Source organism: Bos indicus, chromosome 5 (assembly GCF_029378745.1).
Source record: "Bos indicus isolate NIAB-ARS_2022 breed Sahiwal x Tharparkar chromosome 5, NIAB-ARS_B.indTharparkar_mat_pri_1.0, whole genome shotgun sequence".
NCBI classification, from domain to species: Eukaryota; Metazoa; Chordata; class Mammalia; order Artiodactyla; family Bovidae; genus Bos; species Bos indicus.
This window is the reverse complement of record NC_091764.1, coordinates 88,224,024-88,251,795: the sequence shown is the minus strand read 5'-3', so window position 1 is coordinate 88,251,795 and position 27,772 is coordinate 88,224,024. Positions and strand designations below refer to the sequence as shown.

At 37.3% G+C, this 27,772-nt stretch overlaps 1 protein-coding gene across 5 annotated transcripts in view; it reads right to left on the bottom strand.

Annotated features, from left to right (window-relative positions):
• Positions 1-27,482, bottom strand: part of ABCC9 (ATP binding cassette subfamily C member 9) — a 156,025-nt gene extending 128,543 nt beyond the window's left edge. For 2 of the 5 annotated variants that reach the window (XM_070789970.1, XM_070789973.1), the window contains exons 1-8: positions 26,908-27,482; positions 26,439-26,554; positions 21,840-22,001; positions 20,360-20,501; positions 14,066-14,187; positions 8,496-8,662; positions 7,207-7,449; positions 1,471-1,665 (exon numbers count right to left, since the gene is read on the bottom strand). In XM_070789970.1, the coding sequence (XP_070646071.1) occupies positions 1,471-1,665; positions 7,207-7,449; positions 8,496-8,662; positions 14,066-14,187; positions 20,360-20,501; positions 21,840-21,981 (1,011 nt within the window). In that variant the 5' untranslated portion in view covers positions 21,982-22,001; positions 26,439-26,554; positions 26,908-27,482. Of the gene's footprint in view, positions 1-1,470; positions 1,666-7,206; positions 7,450-8,495; positions 8,663-14,065; positions 14,188-20,359; positions 20,502-21,839; positions 22,002-26,438; positions 26,555-26,655; positions 26,835-26,907 lie in introns of those variants that run through there. The other 3 variants (XM_070789971.1, XM_070789972.1, XM_070789974.1) reach the window with 3 other exon arrangements.
• Positions 27,483-27,772: the final 290 nt, after the last annotated feature.

Sequence of the window (27,772 nt, the reverse complement as noted above, 5' to 3'; positions counted from 1 at the left end):
ACTTATTTGTTAGAAATGAGGGAAAAGTAACACTCAGATAAACACAACATGTCAATTGAGCCACTTTCTTTTTTATGGTTTTGATCAGTTAAATTCTAAATATTTCTGGTCCCTTCCTCGTATCCAGGGGATACACACAAATGTGTAAATTTTCTTCTTTCTCAGAAAAATACATGGTTAATACACCTAAGTACAAGGGATGATTGGATACTATGTGGAATTTCAATATCTGTGTATAATCAGGCTAGCAAGGATAAAACATCACAAACATGTATTCAATGGTAAAATAGCTGGTTTACATTAGTAACAATTGAGCACTAATATATGCAAAGAACTGGGTTTTGAGGGCAAAAATGGGAGCTTCATAGTCATTCTGTTTAGAGAGCTCACAACCTAGAAAGATAAGCATATCCATAGATAACATGCTTCATTATAAATAGCATTTATGGCAAGTGCCAATGTGAAGCAAACAATGTGTTAGGAGATGACCAAAGAGAATCAAATTCCACCAACAAGGACAATCAGAAAAAGCTTCAATGAGAAGGCAGCATTTACTGAAGGCTTTAGAATACAATTCCAAAAGGTAAAAAAAGAGGACTGGAAATCAGATTGAGACAATAGAAAAGGAAAATTGATTCATCTGGACTAGAGTTTCTACACATGAAACTAGGGAAATCAATTCTTATTTTAGAAGGAAATTGGGAAGCTCATGGTGCAGACTTTCTTAAGAACAGAAAATATAAGGTTGTAAATTTATAACAGCAAATATTTTACACTATATAGTCCCCAATAGTAACATAATGTCTAATAAAAATATAATGTGACTTGACCTGATCATTATGAAGCAAGGTGGCTTTAACTATATAGGAAACCAAATCAAATCACATTGCCCACATCACTGGCCATTGAAAGTGAAGTCGCTCAGTCGTGTCCGACTCTTTGTGACCCCATGGACTGTAGCCTACCAGGCTCCTCTGTCCATGGGCTTTTCCAGGCAAGGGTACTGGAGTGGGGTGCTATTTCTTTCTCCAGGGCATCTTCCTAACCCAGGGATCGAACCCAGGTCTCCCACATTGCAGACAGACTCTACCATCTGAGCCATCGGGGAAAAAAAGTAACTCAGCCACCCCCAAGGACTCATGCATGAAAATTCTTTACAGGATTGCTAAAAAGATCTAATAAAATAACCAATGTTAAATTTCTGAGCATCATTTGCAGAACACAATAAATGCTATTAAATGTTTATAGCCTCTGAATCTGAGAAATAATTTTGTTGGCCAAATCCATTCAATGAATACATGGACTAATGTTTTTCTCTACAAGGAAAATTAGTTTTCATTCTTTTAAAAAGCATACAATTCTCTGTTAATAAGATTATTTGCATTGCTCATAAAACCGCATTTTAAAAAAGTAACAATTAAAAGAAATTTGCCAATAATATATTTCCATTCAAAGGCACCACAAACTTACTCCTGTTGGGTTATTTGTTTCATTCTGGGTTTCATTTACACGCTGAACTATTCCAGAAATACAGAGAGGTCCGGCAAAACCCAGTAAGTCAGCAAGATAACGAAATGTGCTACTAAGTAGAATTGGTCGCCCGAAAGCTCTGTACATTGCCAGCCATATAGATGGAGTCCGATTTGGGTCATCTGCCACTTTTTTCTGAAATAAAAAAAAATTTGATGAACCAAAATAAAATGATAGAGTGGCAATTAATCTTAGCCACTATGGAAATCTCTTCTAGTATTTATGATATTTTAAAAGATAAAAATAAATGTTACTGAGTCACTTTCAATATACTACATATAGTTTGGTATTCCTGCATTCTTGCAACCAATAGACAATTAATTTTTAATATATTTCCATTTATTATATATTTCCATTTATTTAGCTAGTTATTTTAATTTTGAACACATTCCAAAACTTTATATGTATGTAATGTATATATTTAGTTCTAAGTTATCACAGAGCACCAGACTGAACTCCCTGGGTTATACAGCAACTTCCCACTAGCTTTCTATTTCCCACATGGTAATGTATATATTTTAATGTTACTTTCTCAATTCATCCCACCTTCTCCTTTCTCCACTCTGTCCACAAATCCATTCTGTATGTCTGCATCTCTATTCTTGCTCTTGCAAACAGGTTCATCACCATTTTTCTAGATTCCATATATATGCATTATTGAATTCATTTTAATGAAAGAAAGAGAATGAAGAGTAACTAGGCAGATTTTTCAAACATTTTGTATTATTTTTAGTTGTCAAAGGATGACCCCAAATTTCCAAAGTCCAAATTAAGCTTAATTCCCTTTGATTTAGAAAATGAATATATCTGTAGTGAATATTACCAAATGATGCCGTATGGAAAATCAGATCAGATCAGATCAGTCGCTCAGTCGTGTCCGACTCTTTGTGACCCCATGAATCGCAGCACGCCAGGCCTCCCTGTCCATCACCAACTCCCAGAGTTCACCCAGACTCACGTCCATCGAGTCAGTGATGCAATCCAGCCATCTCATCCTCTGTCTTCCCCTTCTCCTCCTGCCCCCAATCCCTCCAGCATCAGAGTCTTTTCCAATGAGTCAACTCTTTGCATGAGGTGGCCAAAGTACTGGAGTTTCAGCTTTAGCATCATTCCTTCCAAAGAAATCCCAGGGCTGAACTCCTTCAGAATGGACTGGTTGGATCTCCTTGCAGTCCAAGGGACTCTCAAGAGTCTTCTCCAACACCACAGTTCAAAAGCATCAATTCTTCAGCACTCAGCCTTCTTCACAGTCCAACTCTCACATCCATACATGACCACAGGAAAAACCATAGCCTTGACTAGACGGACCTTTGTTGGCAAAATAATGTCTCTGCTTTTGAATATGCTATCTAGGTTGGTCATAACTTTCCTTCCAAGGAGTAAGCGTCTTTTAATTTCATGGCTGCAGTCACCATCTGCAGTGATTTTGAAGCCCCCAAAAATAAAGTCTGACACTGTTTCCCCATCTATTTCCCATGAAGTGATGGGACCGGATGCCATGATCTTCGTTTTCTGAATGTTGAGCTTTAAGCCAACTTTTTCACTCTCCACTTTCACCTTCATCTAGAGGCTTTTTAGTTCCTCTTTGCTTTCTGCCATAAGGGTGGTGTCATCTGCATATCTGAGGTTATTGATATTTCTCCCGGAAATCTTGATTCCAGCTTGTATTTCTTCCAGTCCAGCGCTTCTCATGATGTACTCTGCATATAAGTTAAATAAACAGGGTGACAAATATACAGCCTTGACATACTCCTTTTCCTATTTGGAACCAGTCTGTTGTTTAATGTCCAGTTCTAATTGTTGCTTCCTGACCTGCATACAAATTTCTCAAAAGGCAGATCAGGTGGTCTGGTATTCCCATGTCTTTCAGAATTTTCCACAGTTTATTGTGATCCACACGGTCAAAGGCTTTGGCATCGTCAATAAAGTAGAAATAGATGCTTTTCTGGAACTCTCTTGCTTTTTCCATGATCCAGCAGATGTTGGCAATTTGATCTCTGGTTCCTCTGCCTTTTCTAAAACCAGCTTGAACATCAGGAAGTTCACAGTTCACATATTGCTGAAGCCTGGCTTGGAGAATTTTGAGCATTACTTTACTAGCGTGTGAGATGAGTGCAATTGTGCAGTAGTTTGCGCATTCTTTGGCATTGCCTTTCTTTGGGATTGGAATGAACACTGACCTTTTCCAGTCCTGTGGCCACTGCTGAGTTTTCCAAATTTGCTGGCATATTGAGTGCAGCACTTTCACAGCATCATCTTTCAGGATTTGAAATAGCTCAAGTGGAATTCCATCACCTCCACTAGCTTTGTTCGTAGTGATGCTTTCTAAGGCCCACTTGACTTCACATTCCAGGATGTCTGGCTCTAGGTCAGTGATCACACCATTGTGATTATCTGGGTCGTGAAGATCTTTTTTGTACAGTTCTTCTGTGTATTCTTGCCATCTCTTCCTAATATCTTCTGCTTCTGTTGGTCCATACCATTTCTGTCCTTTATCAAGCCCATCTTTGCATGAAATATTCCTTTGGTGTCTCTGATTTTCTTAAAGAGACCTCTAGTCTTTCCCATTCTGTTGTTTTCCTCTATTTCTTTGCATTGATCGCTGAAGAAGGCTTTCTTATCTCTTCTTGTTATTCTTTGGAACTCTGCATTCAGATGTTTATATCTTTCCTTTTCTCCTTTGTTTTTCGCTTCTCTCCTTTTCACAGCTATTTGTAAGGCCTCCCCAAACAGCCATTTTGCTTTTTTGCATTTCTTTTCCATGGGGATGGTCTTGATCCCTGTCTCCTGTACAGTGTCACAAACCTCATTCCATAGTTCATCAGGCACTCTATCTATCAGATTTAGGCCTTTAAATCTATTTCTCACTTCCACTGTGTAATCAATTATAAGGGATTTGATTTAGGTCATGCCTGAATGGTCTAGTGGTTTTCCCTACTTTCTTCAATTTAAGTCTGAATTTGGTAATAAGGAGTTCACGGTCTGAGCCACAGTCAGCTCCTGGTCTTGTTTTTGCTGACTGTATAGAGCTTCTCCATCTTTGGCTACAAAAAATGTAATCAATCTGATTTCGGTGTTGACCATCTGGTGATGTCCATGTATAGAGTCTTCTCTTGTGTTGTTGGAAGAGGGTGTTTCTTATGACCAGTGCATTTTCTTGGCAAAACTCTATTAGTCTTTGCCCTGCTTCATTCCATAGTGAAATACAAAGTACAGGTTATTGACAGTCTAGTTAAGATTTCTGAAGTTTAGTTAAGATCTAAGATATTAGGTCACAAGAGATTAATTTATCACATTACTACAAGCTAAACAAAAGATATCATCCTGAGATAGGAAACAATGTGCCTCTGGGCCAGACACCTGGTGTTTGTCAAGTGGAGTAAAACTGAGCTTTTGTTCTCACCCAGAAGCTCCAAAGACAAAGCTAGTGGCAAAAGCTGAGCTCTGCTAAAGCAAAGAGATAAAGTACCCGCTCTTGAGGTCAAGGAAGACTTCCCTGTTTGCACGTGTGCAGGAAGGCTTCTTGGGGGTTGAAAAGGGAGGGGAACCCACCCCATAAGTGTGGACATGCACCCATAGGCCTCTGCGGTGGGATCCACCTTAGAGAAAAGGTGCTCACACATCTTGGGGAGGGTCCATGGACCAGTCAGGGGTGAAGAAAGAAACAATAATTGGCCAAAGGTAAACAAAGTCCCAGAGAGACTGTTTTATAAGTGATTTACATCACCTCTGTACTGAGCTCCTCCTCACTCAGGATGCTCCAGCTCCTCTCCAGGTGTGTCTCTCTGCCTAGCATCTGACATATTGCCCTCCTCACTAGAGAGGATGCCCATACCCTTTTTCTCTATGTGTGTATCTCTGCCCTGGTTCTGAGTTTGATAAACAAACTGTTTTCCTGTATGCTTTCCCACACATTGTGCTATGTCTCTAATAATAAACTTTGTACCTGTTATTACAGTTTTTCTCTCCTTGAAACATTCTTGCTTTCAAATAGGGGCAAAGCCAGGGCCACTATGCTTCTGTCTCTAGCTTCTGGTGGTCTAGTGGCTAGGACTCTTGGTTTTCATCCAGGTTACCCGAGTTTAATTACCAGGAAGGGAACCCCACCCTTCAGGACCGCTCACGTCTCTTCAGGCTCTCCCTCTGAGATCAATCCTAGCTTCAAACTGCTTCTTCTCCAGGTATTTCCTGTCTCCATTAAATGGGGTCAATACTTTTTAAAGTTACGTTAGACTTGTGCCTCCTAGTTATTACTTAAAGAGATGCAAAATGAAGAATGGTATATCTACTTATGCCAACTCATGGCTTCACACTTCTATAATCATTTGTTGAAAAGATTTCAAGACCCGAACAATCACAATTATGACTTGGCAAAGAAGCTAACTCAATGCAGTAGAGTTCAATTATGTTTCATATTCAACTCCTTGTGAGATGAGTAATTCGATTATATTTTAAAGCTTACTGATATTTAAGCAAATCTGTTATAAAGAGCATTCAGAAAACTAAAGCTATGCTTAGACTATATTATTAATCTTTATTTAGAAGTTGTTAAAAAACAATGCAATACTTTTCCCAGAGGTGAAATCAGAGTGATGACTCAGGTTCATCTGTAGTAACCATTTCCTGGATTATTAATTTCATAACACACATTTTTGACACAAAACAGAGGTCATTTTCATCATTTACCATAAATGCTTTGTTGATCTAGATTTAGAACAGCCAAAAACTCTTTGACTGATCCACCATACAGTATTTCCTTCCAATGTTGGTATAAATATTCATATTTTAGTTACAATAATATTTGTAGGTGACAGCAATATAAAATAGATCTACCATTGTGAATAGCACACAAGACTACTCAGAATTATAAAAAGACAAACTGAAAATATCCATAGTCTCATATTTAAATCTTTAAAGGCAGTTATAAATATCCACAGAAAATACCAGAAGAAATCAATTTTGCCAGACATATAGAGTGATACATGGAATAGGCAGATGATGCCCCTTTATTTAATTTAGTTCCCCAATTTTGAAATGCAGAGTTCAAATTTTAATTAATAATTAATTTAAGGATTTTTGTTTCTCAAAAGTTATTCATGGATATGACCTATTTTTCCTTTAAATAATAAAATTATTAAGATACTTGAAACAATGAAAAATCTGTGGATTATTAATATATGGTGACAAGGATTTGATATACATGACTATTAATTTTAATTCTTACTTTCCATTAGGTGCCAGAGAAAAGATAGCACTCTCTTTCCCTCTTCATGTAGTGACTGGGCAACTAACATAACATATTTCATTGGCTTTTCCAGTATATTTCCAGCAGCCCAGTTAACATGACTCAAAACTACTGGGAAAGACAGATGGAGAAAATCTGCTCTCCCTAAATATTATTTACTATTATTTAAGAGAATCCACCGGCAATGCAGGAGAGGGCTTTGATTCTTGGGTTGGGAAGATCCCCTGGAGAAAAGAAATGGCAACCCACTCCAGTATTCTCTGCCTGGGAAATCCCATGGAGAGGGGAGCCTGGCAGGCTATAGCCCATGGGATCACAAAGAGTCAGACATGACCGAGCAATTAAACAACAAAAGCTTAACATTATTTAAGCTTAGTGCCTTTGTATTAAGAGGTCCATTCTTTACAATCATGGACATGAAAAATGGTTACCTTTTGTTCTTCATATGCATCTTTCAAACAAACATAGTTTGTTACTGCTCTCATTGCTATTGGTAATTTTCCAATTGCCTTCAGATCAATAGGCTTTTTATGAGCAGATATGATGAGCGTGTTCATCCACCAGTAGGTTGCTTTTGACAATAAATTCACGAACGGTTGGAGAAACCTCACACCCAGATCCTGGAGGTCTTCAGGGGGCTTTACTTTCTGCGGATTCACGAAGAATACATATCTCTGTGATAAGAAAAATTCCAGAGTAACAATTAACCTGATTCTTTTCCCACACATTAAAAATAAATTTTTAACCTTTTTTACATTTTCATTTAATGAAACTAATCTTTACATTTTCATACTTCTTTCCATCCTTTTCTGAAATATTCTTCTGAGAAAAAAATTCCCTTTTATTGTGACTAGATTCTAGTTAAATTCCAGAATTTCATATTTAATTACACTCAGATGAATGTTAAAAAATCAATTATTTCTTTAAAAGAGTTATCACTAAAAGTCAGTCTTTCATGATATCCTTTCCTGATATTTCATGATATTTAGTCATCTAAATGAAGATTTTTACACTGTGCAGATTGCTTAAATATTTAATGTTTTATCAACAGCATTGTTGAGTCATTCTCTATTAATTTGTGGTCTGGCTGATGTTTGCTGTTTCCACTATCCATGGCAACATGTATCTTGCTATTCATAGCAAATTCAGAGTGCTCTGACAGAAAATGAACATTGAAAAACAGGTCACTGGTATGTCACACAATGTAACAGGTAGTGTTATGTGGCTGGAAGTACAACAGATTTGTAATCACAGAAGGGTATGAGATTTGATCATGTTACTTTGTTTATAAAGCTAGAGTTCTGTCTACAGAAGTTTCTTCATCAATGAAGTGAAGAAAGTGGGTTAAGTTATCTTCTTATCAGCTTGACATTTCTGAGAATACACTAGTTTGATTGAGCCAGGTTTGCTTTGGACCAATTACAAGTGGTAGAATTTCCTGATGAAAACAGTTTAATCTATAATATGGACTAAGCATAATTGCTTGGCACATCCTAGGCACTCAATCAATATTTGCAAGTTAATCAATAGATTCCAGGGTTATATTGAGATTTCTGGAAAATTAATGGTCTGAACTTAGTAATTGCTCAACTTTATATTTGTACACATAAACGATATATCATTGTATAGGCTCTTGAATACTAATGATGCCAAGCTGGCCATGATCTCTAATATTTGCTTCTGAACTCCAGTAACCAAACAAAAATTATTAGATACCCACTCTGACCCGAATGACATTGATCTCCACAGCCATCAAGAGTCCATTCAAAATGACCATTATGCCTGTGATGCAGAAACGCAGGTCTGATATTCCCCAACCAGACTGCCAATATTTGACCAGCTTTATGGTTTTTGTGATAAAGGCCATTACCCAATACAGGAATAAGGCTGGAAAATTAAACAGAAAAAGAAAAGATACAACCCGTCACTGCTATTTTTAAAGATTTTACTGAAATCTCAATATAAATACAATACTTTTTAATAACAAAGACAATTTAAGATATTCTATTTTCAGATAATTTTGTTTGAATTAATCCAGATATAAACAAAGGCTGCAATCCCAACAGATGTGATATCTTCATCGTTGCCAAACCTTATTAGCTAGAAGGAAGTCACAGGTCCACTCACACTCAAGGAGAGAGGATTATATGGTATGAACACCAGGCAGAGATAATGGAAGGGGTATTTTCACACACTGAGATGTCTAGACATCTCCAAACATTTGGAAACTAAACAATACATTTCTAAGTAACCATATGTTAAAAAAGAAATTACTGGGGAAGTTAGAAAACATTTTAACTAAATTATAATGAAAATACTGCAGATTAAAAATTTAGGAATTGTAACTTAAACAATACTGAGATGAAAATTTATGGCTTTAGATATTTATTTTAGGAAAAATAAAAGATCCAAAATCAATGACCTAAAGTTTCCACCTTAAAAAGGTAGGGAAAGAACAAGGAACAAAATGAAAAAATGAGAGATAATAGTAAAAAATAGCAATAAAACAGAAAAAGAATAATTGAGAAAATAAACCAATAAGGTTGACTTTTTTAAAAGATCAAGAAAATTGATAAGTCCCCAGCTAGACTGATCAAGAAAACAACACAAATGACCAATATTAAGAATAAAGGAAAAGTTATCCCTGTATCTCCTATGTACTTAAAATGGATAATCAGGGAGTATCTTGAACAACTTTATGACAATAAATCAGAAAAAATTTAGATGAAACAGAAATTTTCTCAAAAACTGTAATTATCAAAACTGACATAAACAGAAACAGATACTCTGAAGAGTCTATTATAAAGAAATAAATTTATAGTTTAAAATCCCCTCCTTAGTTAAAACTCCAGGCCCAGATAACTTCACTGATGAATTTTACTGAATTTTTAAGAATTAAAATTAATCTCACACAATGCCCTTCATTAAACAGAAATAGCGAGTATTTTCCAATTCATTTATGTATCCCAACATATAAAAACCTGGCAAAACTATTTTGAGAAAAAAAAAACAAAACCCAACCAATATCCCTCATGATCGATGTAAAAACCCTAACATATAAACTCTAGCAACATATAGCATGGGTAACAAACCATGACCATGTGTGGCTTAGCCCAGTATGCATGGTTACTTAACCATTTGAAAAATCAATCAGTGAACATCAGCAGAAGCACCTGAACAGCAATATAACAGTTACAACTGATGCAGAAAAAAAGTCTGTCAGTAAAATACGAGCTACTCACGATTTTTAAAAAAAGAAACCTCTGAGAAAGCAAAGCTTTGCATAGCAGCAAACTTACTCACCTGATAAAGTCTTATATAAAAAGTCTATATCAATTCTGTAATTAAGTACAAAAGATTACTTTTCCTCTAAAATCAGGAGCTAGATAAGGATTTCCTCTCACCACGTTTATTATGCATTTTACTAGAGATTCTCCCTAGTGCAATACAGCAAGAAAAATAAAAAAGAAAGCATAAAGTTTGAAAAGAAACAAATATAACTGCCTCTGTTTTCAGACGGCATGTTTGTTTATATAGAAAATCCCAAAAAACTTACAGAGAAATAAGTTAAAGTAATTTTAATTATTTTTTAATTGAATTTCCAAGGTAGCAAGATGCAAAGTCAATATACAAACCCAATTGCATTTATACAATGGCAGAACAATTGGAAAATAAAATTTTTAATACAACAAAAAAACCTAGTAATAATTCTTAGCAAGACATAAAAGACCTTTACATTAAAATTTAAAAAATATTGCTATAAGAAATGAAAGATCTATAAAAGTAGATAATAAACTGCAAGACTCAACATTTTTAAGATGTCATTTCGTCCCCCAAATTGTTCTGTTCATTCAGTGCAATCCCTATCAAAACCTCACCAGGAATTTTTTTTTTTTTCAGTAGAAACTGATAACCTGATTCTAACCTGCACATGGTAATGAAAAAGAATTAAACTATCCAAAGTAGTCTTGGGAGAAAAACAAAGAAAACAAGCTATATAATCATAATACATGACTTCAAGACCTCCAAAGTTATAGTAATCAAGACAGAATAGTGATGACATAAAAGTCCATGAATGGATTAAAGGAATGGAAAATATAAAGGCAAGAAATAGATTATATTTAAACAGGCACCAATTGCTTTAAGGTCCCAAAGCAATCCAATGAGAAATGGAAAGTCTAGTGTGCAAATGGTGCTCAAACACATAGATGTACATTTGGAAAAAAAGTAACGTGACACCTTATATACCCTCCACACAAATAACTTCAAATGGGTCACGGTCCTAAAAATAAAAACTGAAACTATAAAGAGTCTTAAAAAAAAACAAGAATATACGTGGGAAGTATATTTTGAGGGAAGGCAAAGATTTCTTAAGAGACAGAGCAGTAATTTTACATGAAAAGATGATAAATTATACCACATTAAAATTAAAATCTTCTGCTCATCAAAAGACCCTATTAAGTAAATGAGCTTGCAAGCCACAGACTGGGAGGGAAATATTCTTAAAACATGTGTCTAATGACATACTAGTGTCTAGTATATACAAAATACTGCTACAACTCCATAATCAAAGTGCAATGCCATAAAAAGTGGCAGGAGATATGAACAGGCACTTCACAAAGATAACAAATGGCCAATAAACTCATCAAAACTGCTCAAGATCATTAGTCAGCAGGGAAATGCAGATTAAAACCACAATGTGTTATCCGTAAACACCAGCATGGCTAAATTAGAAAATCAAGATCTTCAAATGGATGTGAAACCACTGGAATTCCCATATGCTGTTAGTGTGTGTAAAATAAACCACTGAGAAACGATCTAGTAGTTTCTCACAAATATAAACATTCATGTCCTTACCCTTTGACCCGGCAATTCCACTCCTAGGTATTTACCCAAGAGAAATAAAACATAATTCACACACAAACACAAACAAAAAAACCCCTTGCACATGAATGTTTATAGCAGTTTGTTTTTTTTTATGATAGTCAAAATCTGGAGACAGTCCAAGAGACTATTAACAAGAGAATGGAAAAACTGTAGTATATTTATGGAATATTTGTGGTATATAACAGAATATAATCCAAAAATCACAAGAACAAAATACAACTGAAACTGTTATGGATGAGCCTCCAAAAATTCTGCTGAGAGAAAGCAGTCTTAGAAGAGTTTACATTGCATGATTCAATCTACGTGAAGTTCTGCAACAGGCAAATCTAATCTACAGTGAGAAAAAAATCAGATTAGATGTTCCGACATAGAGATGAAAAAAGGACTGATTAGTAAGGAGCACAAGAAAATTTTCAAGGATGATGGCAACACTTTAGATCATTACAGAGTTATACAGGTGTGTGCATTTAGTAGATTAAGATTTCTGTACTTTGGTATGTAAATTTTATCTCACAAAAAGAACTGCAAATATTTAACTTTAGCTAATAATGTGCATGCTGGAATAATCAGGAAGTGATGAATATCAATTCCTGCAACATACTTTAAAATGCATCAAAAAATTGGGATGAATTGACAGATGAATAGAGGAAAGCAGAAACTTGATAAAATAAATAGAAGAAAATAATAGAAGAATTTAGGTGGTAGGAAAATGAGTATTCATATAATTCTTTCAATTTTCTATATGTTTGGTAATGTTTATAATGTAATGTTGGGACAAAATTACTAGTTATGTGTTCTAAAAATGTGTGACTCTTCTAGATCCAAATATTCCTCCCTCATGCGAAGAGTTGACTCATTGGAAAAGACTCTGATGCTGGGAGGGATTGGGGGCAGGAGGAGAAGGGGACAACAGAGGATGAGATAGATGGCTGGATGGCATCACCAACTTAATGGACATGAGTTTGAGTGAACTCCGGGAGTTGGTGATGGACAGGGAGGCCTGGCGTGCTGTGATTCATGGGGTTGCAAAGAATCGGACATGACTGAGCAACTGAACTGAACCAAAAGTAAGGAAAAAGTTAGATAAGCTTTTAATTCTATAAGTCCTTTCAGAAATATGATCAGTTTGTGCCCTCTGGCTTATATCTACATAAAAATTTAGAGCAGGATTCTGACTGCATTTCTCTTAAAATATTATTAAAATGCATATCTCCTTTCTAATCACATCTTATAACTCTTATATCCTCATCAGGTTTTCAGAAACATTCTCTAGAGTATCGAATTCTCAATGCCACATTTATTTTTGCTGTTGCCTTTCTGGTCTAATTAAAATAAATAAATTTAATAAAAAAAAAAAGATTTCTCTGATAATGTTTGCCTACCATGTTGAACCAAACAGCTTTCTATTAAGATAATTAGGATTTGGACAAGCCTTTTAAAGTAATATTTAATTCTGACAACTTGTCTTTGTTTGATTACCTTTACCAAATCATATAACGTGATGCAACACAGAATTAAATAAACAGCACTTATCACTTATTCACTTCAAATTTTGATGCCTGCTGGATATGCAAATAAAATAATATTTGCATGGTTTAATTATTGCTTTTCCTAATTGTAGTAGTCGATGTCATTTTCATCAAATAGCAATCAAACCAAATCCATAAACCTTAGAAAACAAAACATTCACACAAACACATACGATCTTGCCTATTTAGAGGACACAGAGGCCCCTGCAGCCCATGCATAATCTATGTTCTGTAATCTTCATCTCAGCTTTCTGTATGAAAGTGTCCATTAAGGAATGCAAGGATGGATCAGAGTATTATATTTATAACTATTTGGGATGAGCTCAATCATTTCAGCATAAAGCAGAATACAAAATTGGGAAAACGTTAGACAGTCTCTGATTTCCACAGGACAAGAAGGCAAGAGAGGCTTAGAAAAAATAATGCTAAACAGGATGCGGGGTGAGGGGCTGTGCTCTGGGGCAGCTGCTGCTCAGACAGTATTGTTGTGAGCATACAGTGGAGCACACTCTGCTGCAAAGAGCCTCCCCGTGCCCCTGTATCTGTCTCGACAGAAATCCCAAGAAGAGTGTGACATGCCCACAGTATCCAGGTCTTTGGAAATGCCTCAAGACTCCCAAGCCAGAGTCAGAAATACACAGAAATAGCTCAGGTGACTTGCTCATTAGATGTCCTGAGGGGATGGAGTTTTCACAGCCTAGAGCAATAAACAACTGACTTCATCTCCACATTGAATGGGAGACTAACAAGAATAAATTATTATGGTTTTCCCATGCCTTCCAGTCCAACCAGTGCTGAGATAATTTATTCTGAGGAAAAAGAAAACCAAATAGTTCTTTGGGAAAAAATAACAACAGCACTTGATCATACTCACCTAAAAGTAACTTAGGAAAATTTGATGTTTCAATATTATGATAATATACTATGGATGTGGTGGTAGCAACAAATCCCATCACCGCAGGCATGAAGAGGTGGAGATGCCTCGACTCCCGCCGTCTACAGAGAGTGGTACAGTGTCAGTGTCTACAGCTGAAGGTTCCAGACAGTTTCTCATTGCTGCTTCCAGTTTTTTCATTAAAATGCTCCCTTACCAATATTTAAAATGCAGAATGAGGTATTTTATATACAGAATGCTAAGAGAACAAATAAGGGAGACTACCTTGAGTGCTCAATCACTAAGTCGTGTCTAACTCTTTGTGGCCCCATGGACTGTAGCCCGCCAGGCTCCTCTGTCCGTGGGATTTCCCAAGCAAAAATACTGGAATGGTTTGCCATTTCCTTCTCCAAGGGATCTACCTGACTTAGGGATCGAACCCATGCCTCCTGCATTGGAAGGCAGATTTTTTTACCAATGAGCCACCAGGGAAGCCCAAGGAAATATAATTCTGCTGAAAGGGTTTATCCTAACATGGAGGGTTGGATAAATACAGCTAAACAAAACATTACAATGCTTACAACAAAAGCAAATAGATAACTATTCCTATCTTGAAGGGCAGAACTGCTGAAATAATTTAACCTAAAGCGAGTAAAAACAATAAACTGCATATGAACTCTACTGTATGTGAAAGAACATTTATTCTTGTGATAGTTTTCCCAAACGTTATGGTCTTCAATGGGTTTCCCTTGTGGCTCAGCTGGTAAAGAATCCTCTTGCAATGTGGGAGACCTGGGTTCGATCCCTGGGTTGGGAAGATCCCCTGGAGAAGGGAAAGGCTACCCACTCCAATATTCTGGCCTAGAGAATTCTAAGGGCTGTATTAGTCTATGGGGTCGCAAAGAGTCGAACACGACTGACCGACTTTCACTCACTCATTCATGGTCTTCAATGATTTCTCCACATTCATTAATTCATTCAACACATGTATATTTTTGTTGGTCCAGACACCGCATTAGATTGTGGGATACAACAATGAACAAGATAAGATACAGTGTCTGTGGTCACAAAGTCTAGAGTCCACTGAGATGAACAACTGGAAACAAGAAATTATAACATAGGTGAAGGGACTGGGAATTCATGTAGAACTAGTGCCTGAGACAGAGAAAGCCCTGAAAGAAGTGACTTCTAAACTGAGACCTTAAGAATGAGGAACTGCTACTCAGAGGAAGGATAGGAAGACTGTTCCAAGTAGAGAGTCTAGACATGTTCAAGAGTTGTGGTTGCTGTTGTGTAGTTGCTCAGTTGTGTCAGACTCTTTTGCAACCACGGGGACTGTAGCCCACCAGACTCCTCTGTCCATGGGATTCTCCAGACAAGAATACTGGAGTGGGGTTGCCATTTCCTCCTCCACTGGATCTTCCCGACCCAGGGATCGAACCCACATCTCCTACATTGGTAGGCAGATTCTTCACCACTGAGCCACCTGGGAAGCCCATACATTCAAGGGTACTTTAAGCAATTCAGTGTGACTGCAAGGACATGACACTTCCTTCTGAGGGCAACAAAGAGCTTCAGTTAGATCAGAAATATGCCAGGACAATGTGCAGATAGCCCTCAATTCCATTTGTATTAAAAATGCCATACAGCTAAACATTTACATTTTCTCAAATGATTTAAATGTATTAGTACACAGATGATATCAAGAAGAAAGTAAGTAGTCTGCGAATGCGGGAAAGAGAAACAATTTAGGAAGGTCATATCAGAAGAGGTATAGCTGACAATGGAAACTGAAATATAAAAAGGAAGCCACTCATCCGGAAACTTGTGGAAGAGCACTTAATAAGCAGGGTATAGAATGGGCAAAGTTCCAAGAAGTTTAATGTCCCTTAAATAGAAAGTTTGAGTTTGGATATATTATGAAAGGCTTCATGTGCTGTGGTAAGGAGCTGAAATCTAGTCTTGCAGAAAACACAAATACTTTAACAAGGAAGTGGTACCATCAGATTAGGGTTTTAGAAACAGATCAATCTGGTAGTAGTAGTATGGATAATGGAGTTGGCAGGTAATGTGTGTCTGAGGTGAGAGGAGAGACACAAAGGAAGGACCGTAGTTAGGAAACTACGGGGAGAGGCCTGATGAGGGATGATGAAAGCCCAAGTTAAGCTTTGGCAGCAGTAACATGGAGGAAATAATCCCTTCGGAAAATGTCAACATGGACAGGACTTTTAACAGTGAGTATGAGTGTGATGGTGATGGCAATGGGGAGAATAATCCCCAGGGTGCTTGAGAAGATGATGGTACAACCAAATAAGATTTTGAGAGGAAAAGCCCATTGGAGAGAGGAAGCTAATATGTTTCAACAGGAATGTGTGGATTGTGAAGGTTTCTAATAAATCTGCAAAAGAAGCTGTCTAACAGGCAAGTGTATGCAGAGATTTGGAGTCATGAATACTGACAAGATAATGAAAATGTGATAATATTACGATCATGTAAGAGTTGGCTTACAAAACACTAACTACCTCCCAGAAATAGTTCAAATAATCAAAGAGAAAAAATAGGAAATAAATATTTCATCAGTAAAAAATTTTAAATGCTTCTAATACTCTTTAATTATTAAAGAAAAGACAGAATTAAAAAAAATATTTAGAAAATTTTAAAATAAGCAGATTACCTGTGAAGGCCTATATAATGCAGTTTAAAACCATACCCAGAAGAAAGTTTGTAATCTTAAACAAATTCAATAAGAAATTATTATAATAAATAAATTAAGTAGTCAATTCAAGTTATCTTGAAAAAGAATAACAATCATCAGTAAGGAAGGCAGTAATGAAGGATTAATAAAGACAGCAGAAGCTACAGTAAGGTTTATGTTTATAGTATTTTTTTTTTTTAGTGATTTTTAACCATACTAGCACAGAGTCGGACACGACTGAAGTGACTTAGCAGCAGCAGCAGCAGTACTTTTTATTAAGATTCCTTTCATAGTGTTACTGCTCTCCTTACAAAGTAGTATAGGTTTTGAGTGGTGCCCCAAACTCAATTCTTTCCTTTAACCTCTCCTATTTTTTGTAGAAGGGAATGGCTATCCAGTCCAGTGTTCTTGCCTGGAAAATCCCATGGACAGAGGAGTCTGGCGGGCCACAGTCTACGGGGCTGCAGGGAGTCGGACACAACTGAATGACTAATACTACACTACACTACACTACTATTTTTAGAGAATAATTTGCAGACTTCGGTATTCTGGTATAAATAATCAAATGGTAGATATGTAGTATTGAAGCATATATATCCCATTATGGTAGAAAATCTTTAGTCAGGAAAGTTCAAGAGAAAACCAAAAACTATATATCACAGAAAACAATTTCAAAAAAGAGAAAATGATGGAAAATAAAAACCTAAATGAAAACACAGTAATAGTGATTTTAATGCACGCTTTTATCATTTGAAGAATAGTAAAAAATAATCAACACAAGGACTTGAATAATCCAATCAGTAAATTCTTAATGCTTATTAATTATATTAATTAACCAAATATTTGACTATCTTGAAAAATGCTAATAAATTCCCAAAGGCATTCATTTAACGAATGACATGCTTTAGTAATAAACTAATCAAATTATACTGAAGAGCAAACTAAAAATGATTCTTAAGCCTAGAAGGGTTTCTTCACTGGAATCACAAATTATTTAGACAGAAGTAAAAAAAGAGAACATTTCTTATGAAAACCTGTGTAAAACAGGATGTATTTCTGTAAAAAGAAAAATCAATAGCTTTAATATTTGTATTACTATTAATTTAAAAAATCCAATATTCAATTAGGAAAGTCTTTGCATTATTTCACTTATAGTGAAACTACAGTTAACATCTGTGGTATTTTAAGTAAAAAATAGTTCATAAAGTTTTGTTTAAAAAAAAAAGAAAGAAGGAAAGAAGGAAGGCATAATCAGCAGGGTCTTAATATAATAAGTGTGTTAAAGAGGAAAAGATACCCATGAAAGTGTCATTAATATTCTTTGGCATTCTTGTAGAAGCAGCTTCCATACTAGGACAAGGTAAGAGAGAAACCAAACTAAATCTTCCAGTTATTCAGAAATACTGGAAGATGTCTTTGTTTTTTTCTTCCCCCCTGGTCTTGCCTTATAGCTTGCAGGGTTCTTAGTTCCCTGACCAGGGATCGAACCCATGTCCCTGGCATTGGAATGAGAAGTCTTAACCACTGGACCACCAAAAAAGTCCCTGAAAGATGTCTTTTTAGGAGTTCTGGATGAAAAGGGCAAGGATCAGAGTCTGTAGCTAAAGAATGGGAGAGGCTACACAAGATCAAGAGCGTATTTCTGCTTGTTTTAAGCATGGGTCTCTTGCATCACTACTGCTGTGAAACAGGTTTCCCCCATAAGTATATGTCCTCATTATTATCTCAGCCTCTGTCCTAAAGTCTCTGAACCTACACATCAACCATGAGGCTGGAAAGGAGGAGCCATCTCTCCCTACTTGATGTCAACTTTTTAGGACTCATGGGACTTCTACTATCTTCCACTTTATACAAACACATAACAACATGGAGGGTCAGCCCATATGGTAAGGGAATTAAAAAATGAAGACTAAAATTGGTTATGCTAATACAACATACGGAGAAGGCAATGGCACCCCACTCCAGTACTCTTGCCTGGAAAATCCCATGGACGGAGGAGCCTGGTGGGCTGCAGTCCATGGGGTCTCGAAGAGTCGGACACGACTGAACGACTTCACTTTCACTTTTCACTTTCATGCATTGGAGAAGGAAATGGCAACCCACTCCAGTGTTCTTGCCTGGAGAATCCCAGGGACAGCAGAGCCTGGTGGGCTGCCGTCTATGGGGTCGCACAGAGTCGGACACAACTGAAGCGACTTAGCAACAGCAGCAGCAGCAGCAATACAACATAGCATAAATATGCCAAAGAGTTGTAAGCAATTCTCAATAAAATAATGGCTGATAAGCTTCTAAATGCTTGGAGAGGAGACTTAGGGTCTTTAATTTTCCTTTTAATCAGAAACTAAGATGTGCACATAAATGCAAAGAACTATCATAAAACATTACAAAATAGATGGCTCCATGACAAAAGTCTCTAAGTTTCACTCCTTGTTTATTGCAACAGAAAAACATAAACAGATGTCAGGGGAGGTTCTTATTAGATAAGAAGAAAATGAGTTTTGAAGTTTTCATTTCATAGACTTTAAAGATTTTTTCCTATCAATTCTTCAATGAAAGATACACCATTTAGCATAATTTCATAATCGAAGTTTCCCTATTACTGGTGTTTATTTTCTATTATTATGTAATAAAAATATTATCATGTATTATGTTCACCTTTATAAATAGAATTCATTACATTCTAACTGCTTAATATAAACTTCTATAAGAAAGACAAAATTCCTTTAAAAATAGGGGTTTTATAGCAAATCATGATTTTGAAATAATTATGTACTCTGCCTCAATTTGTAGCCATATCCTCATTGATTCTCAGACTCTTTTAATGCCTGCCTCATCTATCTCTGCAGTTTTACAAAATAAATAGAAATATCTGAGAACTGGTTATATATTTATACATAAATATATTAAACTTGGATGACAAGGAAATCAAAACAGTCAATCCTAAAGAAAATCAACCTTGAACATTCATTGGAAGGACTGATGCTGAAGCTGAAGCTCTAATACTTTGGCCACCTGATGCAAAGAGGCAACTCATTGGAAAAGACCCTGATGCTCTTAAAGATTAAGGGCAGGAAGAGAAAGGGCAACAGAGGATGAGAAGGTTAGATAACATCACCAACTCATTGGATGTGATTCTGAGAGATAATGAAGGACAGGGGAGCCTGGCATGCTGCAGTCCATGGGATCGCAAGGAGTAGGACATGACTTAGCGACTGAACAACAACAACAACTATGCCAGTTAGAGCTGTATGTTAATACAGACAATTGTTCTTATCATTTATATTTGTTTTGAAAAATAAGATAATCATTGAGGTGTTTAAATGGAGAAAACTTTCTGCCAGCGCTATGCAGATAAAGAAACAGAAAGCACAGCAATGAGCACAAACCCCAGAGATCTGAACTTGTGTTAGCAGAGAAAGGATACAGTACAGAAAACACAGGACAATAGGCATGTGTATCGTATAAAATTGGTGACTGCTGTGGCGCCTAATAAGTTATAACCAAAAAGTTAAGGCTGACTTGGTACGCTCTTAGCTACTATCCATATCAACATTTCCACTAGGACAGCGTAATCCCATTAACTAAATGGAGTCACTTACGAATCTGAAACAATGCCTTCCGCTATTTCACAAACATGCACGAACAGAAGGGCAAATGTAAGGATCCATCTCAGGTTGTGTCCAGGAAAATGAAGCCATGTGTTGTGATGAATCTGTACCTTCGAGCTTTGACTCCCCCACCCTGAAAAAAGGAGGAAAAGGTAAAGAAATAAAGAATTAATTATAATCATGAGAATAATTTACATTGTGATATGCTTTGCAGATCGGGGAGAGGAGGTCCTAAAACCTTATTCCTTTCTAGGGTAGCAACATAAATCCTTCTCTATTTTCATTATGTTAAAAAAAAAAAAAGGAATAATTTCAAAGGATTTTTCCAAGCTTCCCTAAGCTAACACATCAACTTTGCTGTCTAGCTCAGGAATAACAAACTCTGGGTGACAACCTGGTTATTTCATGCTCATCACGATTCTTATTGACAGATCTCATTCATTCAAAAGAAAAATAAATTAATGATGATGTTAATAAAAGCAATTCAAAGTCTCAAATCTTTCAAAAGATGGGATCTGTGGGAGGCCTAACCAAAAAAATAAAATGGTCACACTCGGTGACAAGATATAGGGCCCACTGGCTGTGTCAACTCTTTCTCACATGCATGTCATGGAATAAAGATGATAACCCATGACTCAGCCAGCACCGTTCAATAGTGCTACTGATATTTTCTGAAAGAAAGCTAAAGCTTTGTTCATTGATGAGATTTTTAAGGAGGCTCAAGAACATTACCGGTTCACCCTTAGCTCTTCATTGAAGAAAAAAATTAAGTTACCAGATTATATGTTAGAAAATGTTGATGGTTTCCCCTCAAAAACAGCGCAATGCCAACTCATATATGGCGTGCTAAGACAAGACCCTACTTCTGTCTCTTGTCACCGCTGTTTTTGTTTTGTTTTCTCTCTCAATTTTTCAACTATAGAGAAGTCCCGTAAACTTCAAGAATGAATGGGGTTGGGAGGGATATGAGTGGTAAAAGTACTGAAGGAAGAAATTTCTGTTTCTGGACAAAACGGACCCCTGAAGCATTCTTTGAAAAGAATACTGATTCATCTCTAAATTGTTCCCAAAAGAACTTCATTATTTGAAAATTAGTTACATTTAACATATTTTACTATAATTTATGCTATTAAACTCTTCCAGGCAGGCTCTGGCTTTCTTTGCATCACTATAATTTTCCTTATACCTGATACTTCTTTGAGATTTATTTGTGATTTCTCACTAACCCAAATAGCCAAGATTATGAATAGTCTGCATTTTTAGCCATTTCTCTTTGACAATGTTAATTTTAATTCCACTTGATTTGAGTACCCTTTTTGAAGAATGCCAGCTTCTGTGTTCCATGGCAGAGATGCAAACAACACTGCCAGAACGATTGCTCTCAATAAGTTAACTGGATGTCAAAAAGGAATTATTAACCATAGAAATACAACAAAAAAGAATGTTCTACTTTGGTAAGTAGGTTACTTACCAATGAACAATATTGGGAAAGTGATAAACAGCAGGAAGACATGAGGAACCAGGTTAAGGGCATCCACAAAGCAGGGATTTTGTAACACACCATCATAGATATTATAGGAAGAAATGTTATTACCGCAGAATGAAAGGCTCATTTCTTCTTATATAGTTCACTCTAAAAGGGAGAGAAAGGAAGAAAAACCTCTTACTACAAAATTCTCCTTCATTAAATTATAGCCTTGGTGGTGGTGGTTTAGTTGCTAAGTCATGTCCGACTCTTGTGACCCCGTGGACTGTGGCCCACCAGGCTCCTCTGTCCATAGGATTTTCCAGGCAAGAAGAGTGGAATGGGTTGCCATTTCCTTCTTCAGAGGATCTTCTGGACCCAGGAATCAAACCCGGGCATTGCAGGCAGATTCTTTACCAACTGAGCTATGAGGCATATAGCCTTAAAGAGGTATTATTTCATAAAATTAACCCCCTTTATCTTTGTAGCTGAAGAAATAGGAAATCTTTGTGGTCAAAGTTATTTGAGAATTACTTAGAAAGGCCTTATACATCCTATAAGGTCCACTTGTCAATAGTTTTTTTCCTGATTAAAATATTCCATTTTAATTTGGAAAATACATTATAATTGATATCTACCAATAGTGCTACCTCCAAGGAGTGTTTGTCTAAATAAATTATCAAAAACCAAAAATGGCTGTTTATACAGAAAAAGGAGGGGAAGATGAAACTGACTGAAAAGTCAAAATGCTGTAATATCAAATCCTTTCCCATGGTCATTCATTGAAAATGCTTTCACAAACAACTTCAGCTGAACACAGTTTACTGCAGCATTTCATTCACTGCAGGAAACAGTAATACCAAGAGAGCAATGTGGAGTCCACCAGCATACAGCCTTTCTCTGAACAACAGTAAAATCAAGTGTTTAAGACCAATTAAATATAATTCAAGTGACAAGAAAATGAAACTACACAGGCCCCAGAATCAGACAATATTTTTACATGAAATGCACTCTACTCAGATTTTGAAACAAAGGATGCCTTTTAATTGGAGAGCTGTATTCCATCAGAGGAGACGTGGACAAGCTGGGAGAAGAAACAGAGGACAAGATTACACACGGTCATCTTAGCCATTGTGGGACACGGAGCTTCTACTCTGGCTTCTACTCGGAATGCAATGGAGCCACTGAGAGGGTGGAGATGAGAGGAGTGACAAGCTCTGACTTACATTTTAAATGAATTCTTACTACTGTGAAATGCCACCAAGAGTTTTAGCGTTCGGAAAACTTCCTATAATGCCTACCATTTATTTGTTGTTGTGGAGTCGCTCGGTCGACTCTGACTCTGCGACCCCATGGATGCAGCACACAGTGGACTGAGCGGTCCCCCTCATGGGCTGCAGCGCTATTTACTTAGCACCTACTACATTCTGCGAGCTTTGCATATACCATGTAAGCCCTCAGAACCATGAAGCAATATCTGTGGAGCTCATCGAATTTTACAGATGATGATATGGGTGTTCAGATGGGTTCAGTAACTTCCCAACCAGTAGAGTAGCTGGAATCCACACCCACGTGTGTCTGACTATAAACCATGTTCATTCCACTCCATCATATAGCTCCCGACTTATATTTTTTAAAGAAACTTCTTATCTATTCATATTAAAATAAGTAGTATTTTATGATTTCAACCTCCCTGGACTTTGTTTCTTTTCCATATTTATGTCACCCTGGATTCTGAATTAGATTATTCAAGGTTGGCAACGATTTGGATAGCTAAAGTGGTACCTCTTCTCTCTTCCCTTTCATTCATAATTGATTTAGCGATGGTCACGAATCATATAGTTTCCTAGAAAGAAACAAAGTGTGTTATACAGAAAAGATAGGCAGCAGAGGCAAACTATTGGAGAAACCAAATTTTAAACAAAATTTTTATAAAACATATGAATAGAAGAACTAGTTAGAAAGTCTGTGTGTTGACAGTCTGTCAATGGTCATATAGAATTCTCCTCATACATTATTTCTGGTAATACTTTTTTATACGCTCTCTAGTCAAGACCTTTTTTCATCTTTTTAAAAAAAATATTATATTAAAAAAAAAAACAACTCAAGATCAGCTTATACACTTGCCAAATCCTTACCAACTGTTAAGATTCTAAGCTTAATAAGAGAATCAAAAGGACTTGAGCTTTTAAAATTATCAATAAAATGGAAGTTCTGAGTTTTATAATTATATGTTGGATATTTTGGATAAAAATAGAGGAAATAGAAACAAAAAAATAGCTTGTAATGGAATTTTTAAGACTATTTCCTTTACTTAATAGAAATGATAAAAGGAAACTTTAAGCTTACTTAATCAAAAGGCACGCATAAACTGTTTCCTAGAACTAACTGGGAAATTCTTTTTGCTTTTTTTTTCTTTGCTTACTTTTTTATTTTTTTTCATTGCATGTGCATGCTCAGTCCTGTCTGACTCTTGTGACCCCATGAACTGTAGCCTGCGAGGCTCCTCTGTTCATGGGATTTCCCAGGCAAGAATACTAGAATAAGTTGCCATTTCCTTCTCCAGGGGATCTTCCTGACCCAAGAATTGAATCTCTTGAATCTCCTGCACTGCAAGTGGATTCTTTACCTCCTGAGCCACTGGGGTTTCCCATTTTTCTTAAACTAGTTTTAAAATGTTATTGAAAGTTATAGTATTTCAGTGCTATATTCAATGTTAAAACTTGATATTTCATCATGATCATTAAGGCAGCTGCTAAAATATAAACTGAATTTGCAAAACATAGATATATATGTGTGTGTATATATATATATATATATATATATATATATATATATATATACACACTTAATTAGCTATAAGCACTGCCTGCCAGTTATCTAATCAATCCTGAAACCTACCAATTAAGTAACCTTTGGATAAATCTGTGTAACTGTGGAAAGAAAATATCAGAGAAGTACAATAACCTGAAAAAGTCCAAGAACATTTTGAGCCATGCACTTGACGTCTGGGACTTCAGGTATTAATTAAGTGTAAAAATATTTATTGATGCTGACCATGCAACTTGGGCACCAAGAATTCAACGTGCACGTGGCAGAAACAGTCCCTATGGTCTTAGGCTGTATAAATCAGACTAGATAAAACCCAAAAGGTCTTGGTATAATGTAAAAGTTATGATTCAAAAGATTGGGAAATACATAATGACATAATCTCACTAAAGTGCATATGGATAGAGTAAAAACTTTAGAATGCTGTTTTCCTTCTGCCATACTCTTAAACCTCACATTTCCCCTTGGCTCCCAACCTGCTCACTGCATCTCTCCTTTTGCTTTTTCTTCTGCCTCTTCTTTCATCCTCTTCCCCTTGCCCTTTAGTCCCCTCCTCCAGACACCTAGCCTGCATGTGGCACACTTTTAACAGCCAACTCTTCTTATAACTCAACATGAATAAAGACAGAGAAAAAGTATACTTATTGTAGACCTGTTGACATTATTTGTGTTCACCTGAGGCATTTTATTCAATCAGGATTTTTAAACTAATTCTTAAATCTCCAACTGTCATTCAGGGTTTCCCTCCTGGAACCCAGGTTAAGTTGGGGATACTTTGGAAAGGTATAAATTGCTGCTCTCCCCAGATAAATGCCCTCATGTGACACCCGACAGCCCCGCCCCTTCGAGCTTTCTAGTTCAGCCAACACTGACAGGCCCCAGCATCAAAGAGAAGAGAGAGAGGGAAGCAGGCCAGAGAAGAAGACAGGACATTCTTCTTCCCACAAACATAAACACACAGAAAGACGTTCAAGTGTTTATGACAGTCGATAGGGTTGGAGAATTTGACCCAGTGAACTTGAAACACAAACACCAAAAGTGAAACTCTGATTACAGGAATGGTCTGTAGAACAGCTCTTTCTACAGATCTTGGTGACCAAACGTAAGATTTCATGGATATTACCCTCAGTGTTCTTGTGCCTTGAAATGCATCTTATAAAGTTCCACACCCTCAGGACTGAAAACATTTGGATTCAGTTGATGAATATAAAATAAAGTGAAAACTAGCACTCTTCACTGTTCACCAGAAAACAGTATCCGTTCTGATGGAAGAGTAATCACAGAGAATTTAACAAGCTGGTGACCCCTGAAGAAAGCACACTAAATGCAATATAAAAGCTTTCATTCTCACACACAAAATAACTCATCCTTTACTTATTCAGAGATTAACCAAATTACACTGTAAGACAGAAACACGATATTTTAAAGAACTTATTCCGGGCTTTATCATCATCTCAGGTATGCTCAGGATTGGATCACTCAGGAAAATCAATGGATTTAATAATAAGTTATTTGAAGTTATTCAGTCCATGGTTTATAAAACATGAATTAAAAGATATTGGTCTATTTATCTATGAACTACAGAACCAAGCAGGAAATCATCAGCAAAAAGGACAGACATCTGATTTAGTGTCTGATCTCAACACACCCATCAAAGTTCTGTTGCACACCAAAGGAAATGTTGAAACTACTAAGTAGATAAGATTCCTTACACAGACACTCCAGTGGCCTTAAAAAAAAATCCCAATCTGTAGAAATATAGCAAGAAATAGATACCTTGGGTAATCGCTTGACGCTGCTTCAAACCCCCACTGGTGCACTTGCTTTACCTTCAAAACACCAGCTTCCTACTCTGTCTTTAAGTATAAATTTCAAAGCCGGACGCAGAACTCCTATAAAGCAAAGAGGGACAGAAATTAAGCAGAAAGTTACTTCGTGAACAAGACGGGAAATATCTAAAAGGAAAAACAAAACAAAACACAATTGTATTAACTTTTTGCACTTTATCCACTTGGTTTAAGCAGGAGCCGGCCAGAGTTCTCTAAGTACAGCTGGAAACCTGATCCCCACGCCCTCTCTTCCCCAGGGCTGGGGCCGGGTCCCTTCAGTCCTAGAAATAGCGACGGCGAAGCGCTGCGAGAGAGCGCGGGAGCCTTCCGCTTGCTGTTAGATCAAAATCGACAACTGAGGGTTATCCTTGAAACTCTTGAAATGAGATTTATGAAAAAGACACAGACTCACTCACCCCGAAGCCAGCGCTTTCCTTCCCCTGGCCGAAGCGCGCCGGGCGCCGAGCGGATTATTTTTAGGGCGGTGGGTGATCAGCTGCTGCCTCCTATCGAGTTTCTGGATTGCACACACTGCTCTGGGCTGGGGCGGACGCGGCCACTCCGAGGCAGGAAACTGAGCAGAAGCCCCGAGCGCAATGCCTGGGACTGGAGACCCTCCCCACCCCCGCTCGGCCCAGCCGTCCGCGCGCCAGCCACAAACTTGGGGCGCGCCTGACAAGGGCTTTAAGAGTGATGTGCGGCCCCCGCAACTCATTAGACACTGAAACTTAGAATCTACGATTCCGTTATCCCCAGATAACGGGTGTGGGGGGAATCACTAACCTTAGTATACCCAAAGTCACTTGCACTTGTAATTTCCCCCACCCTCTAGGCTCTGCGCGCGCCCTTTTAGCAACCACGTAAGGAAGCGGATTTGGGGGTTTCACTATTTCGCCTCCTGAGCTGATCGGGAAAATGAAGGGCTCACTTCACCCGGAGCAGCCGGCCGCCAGGCTGGATTCGTGCTGTGCGAATGTCTCGCCTTGTGAGGCGGGCTCCAGCTGAATAATTAGGGAAACTTGGTGTTCTGTGCCCGGCACTGCGCTCCCAAAAGGGAACCCTTAACCCTTGCCCCCCGAAACTGTGGCTTTTTCTTTCTACTGTTTTACAGACAGTTACCCTCACTCTTGCCCCCCGCCCCCGAGAGATCGCAAAGTCTCAAAGCGATCACGTGTTTAAAATACACTCACCCCACAAGATCTAACACCCCCCCCCGCCCCCCCACTTCTTGATGCAAGCGGTAAACTTTGTCCCAGGCAACCGTTGTAATTAACACTCGCT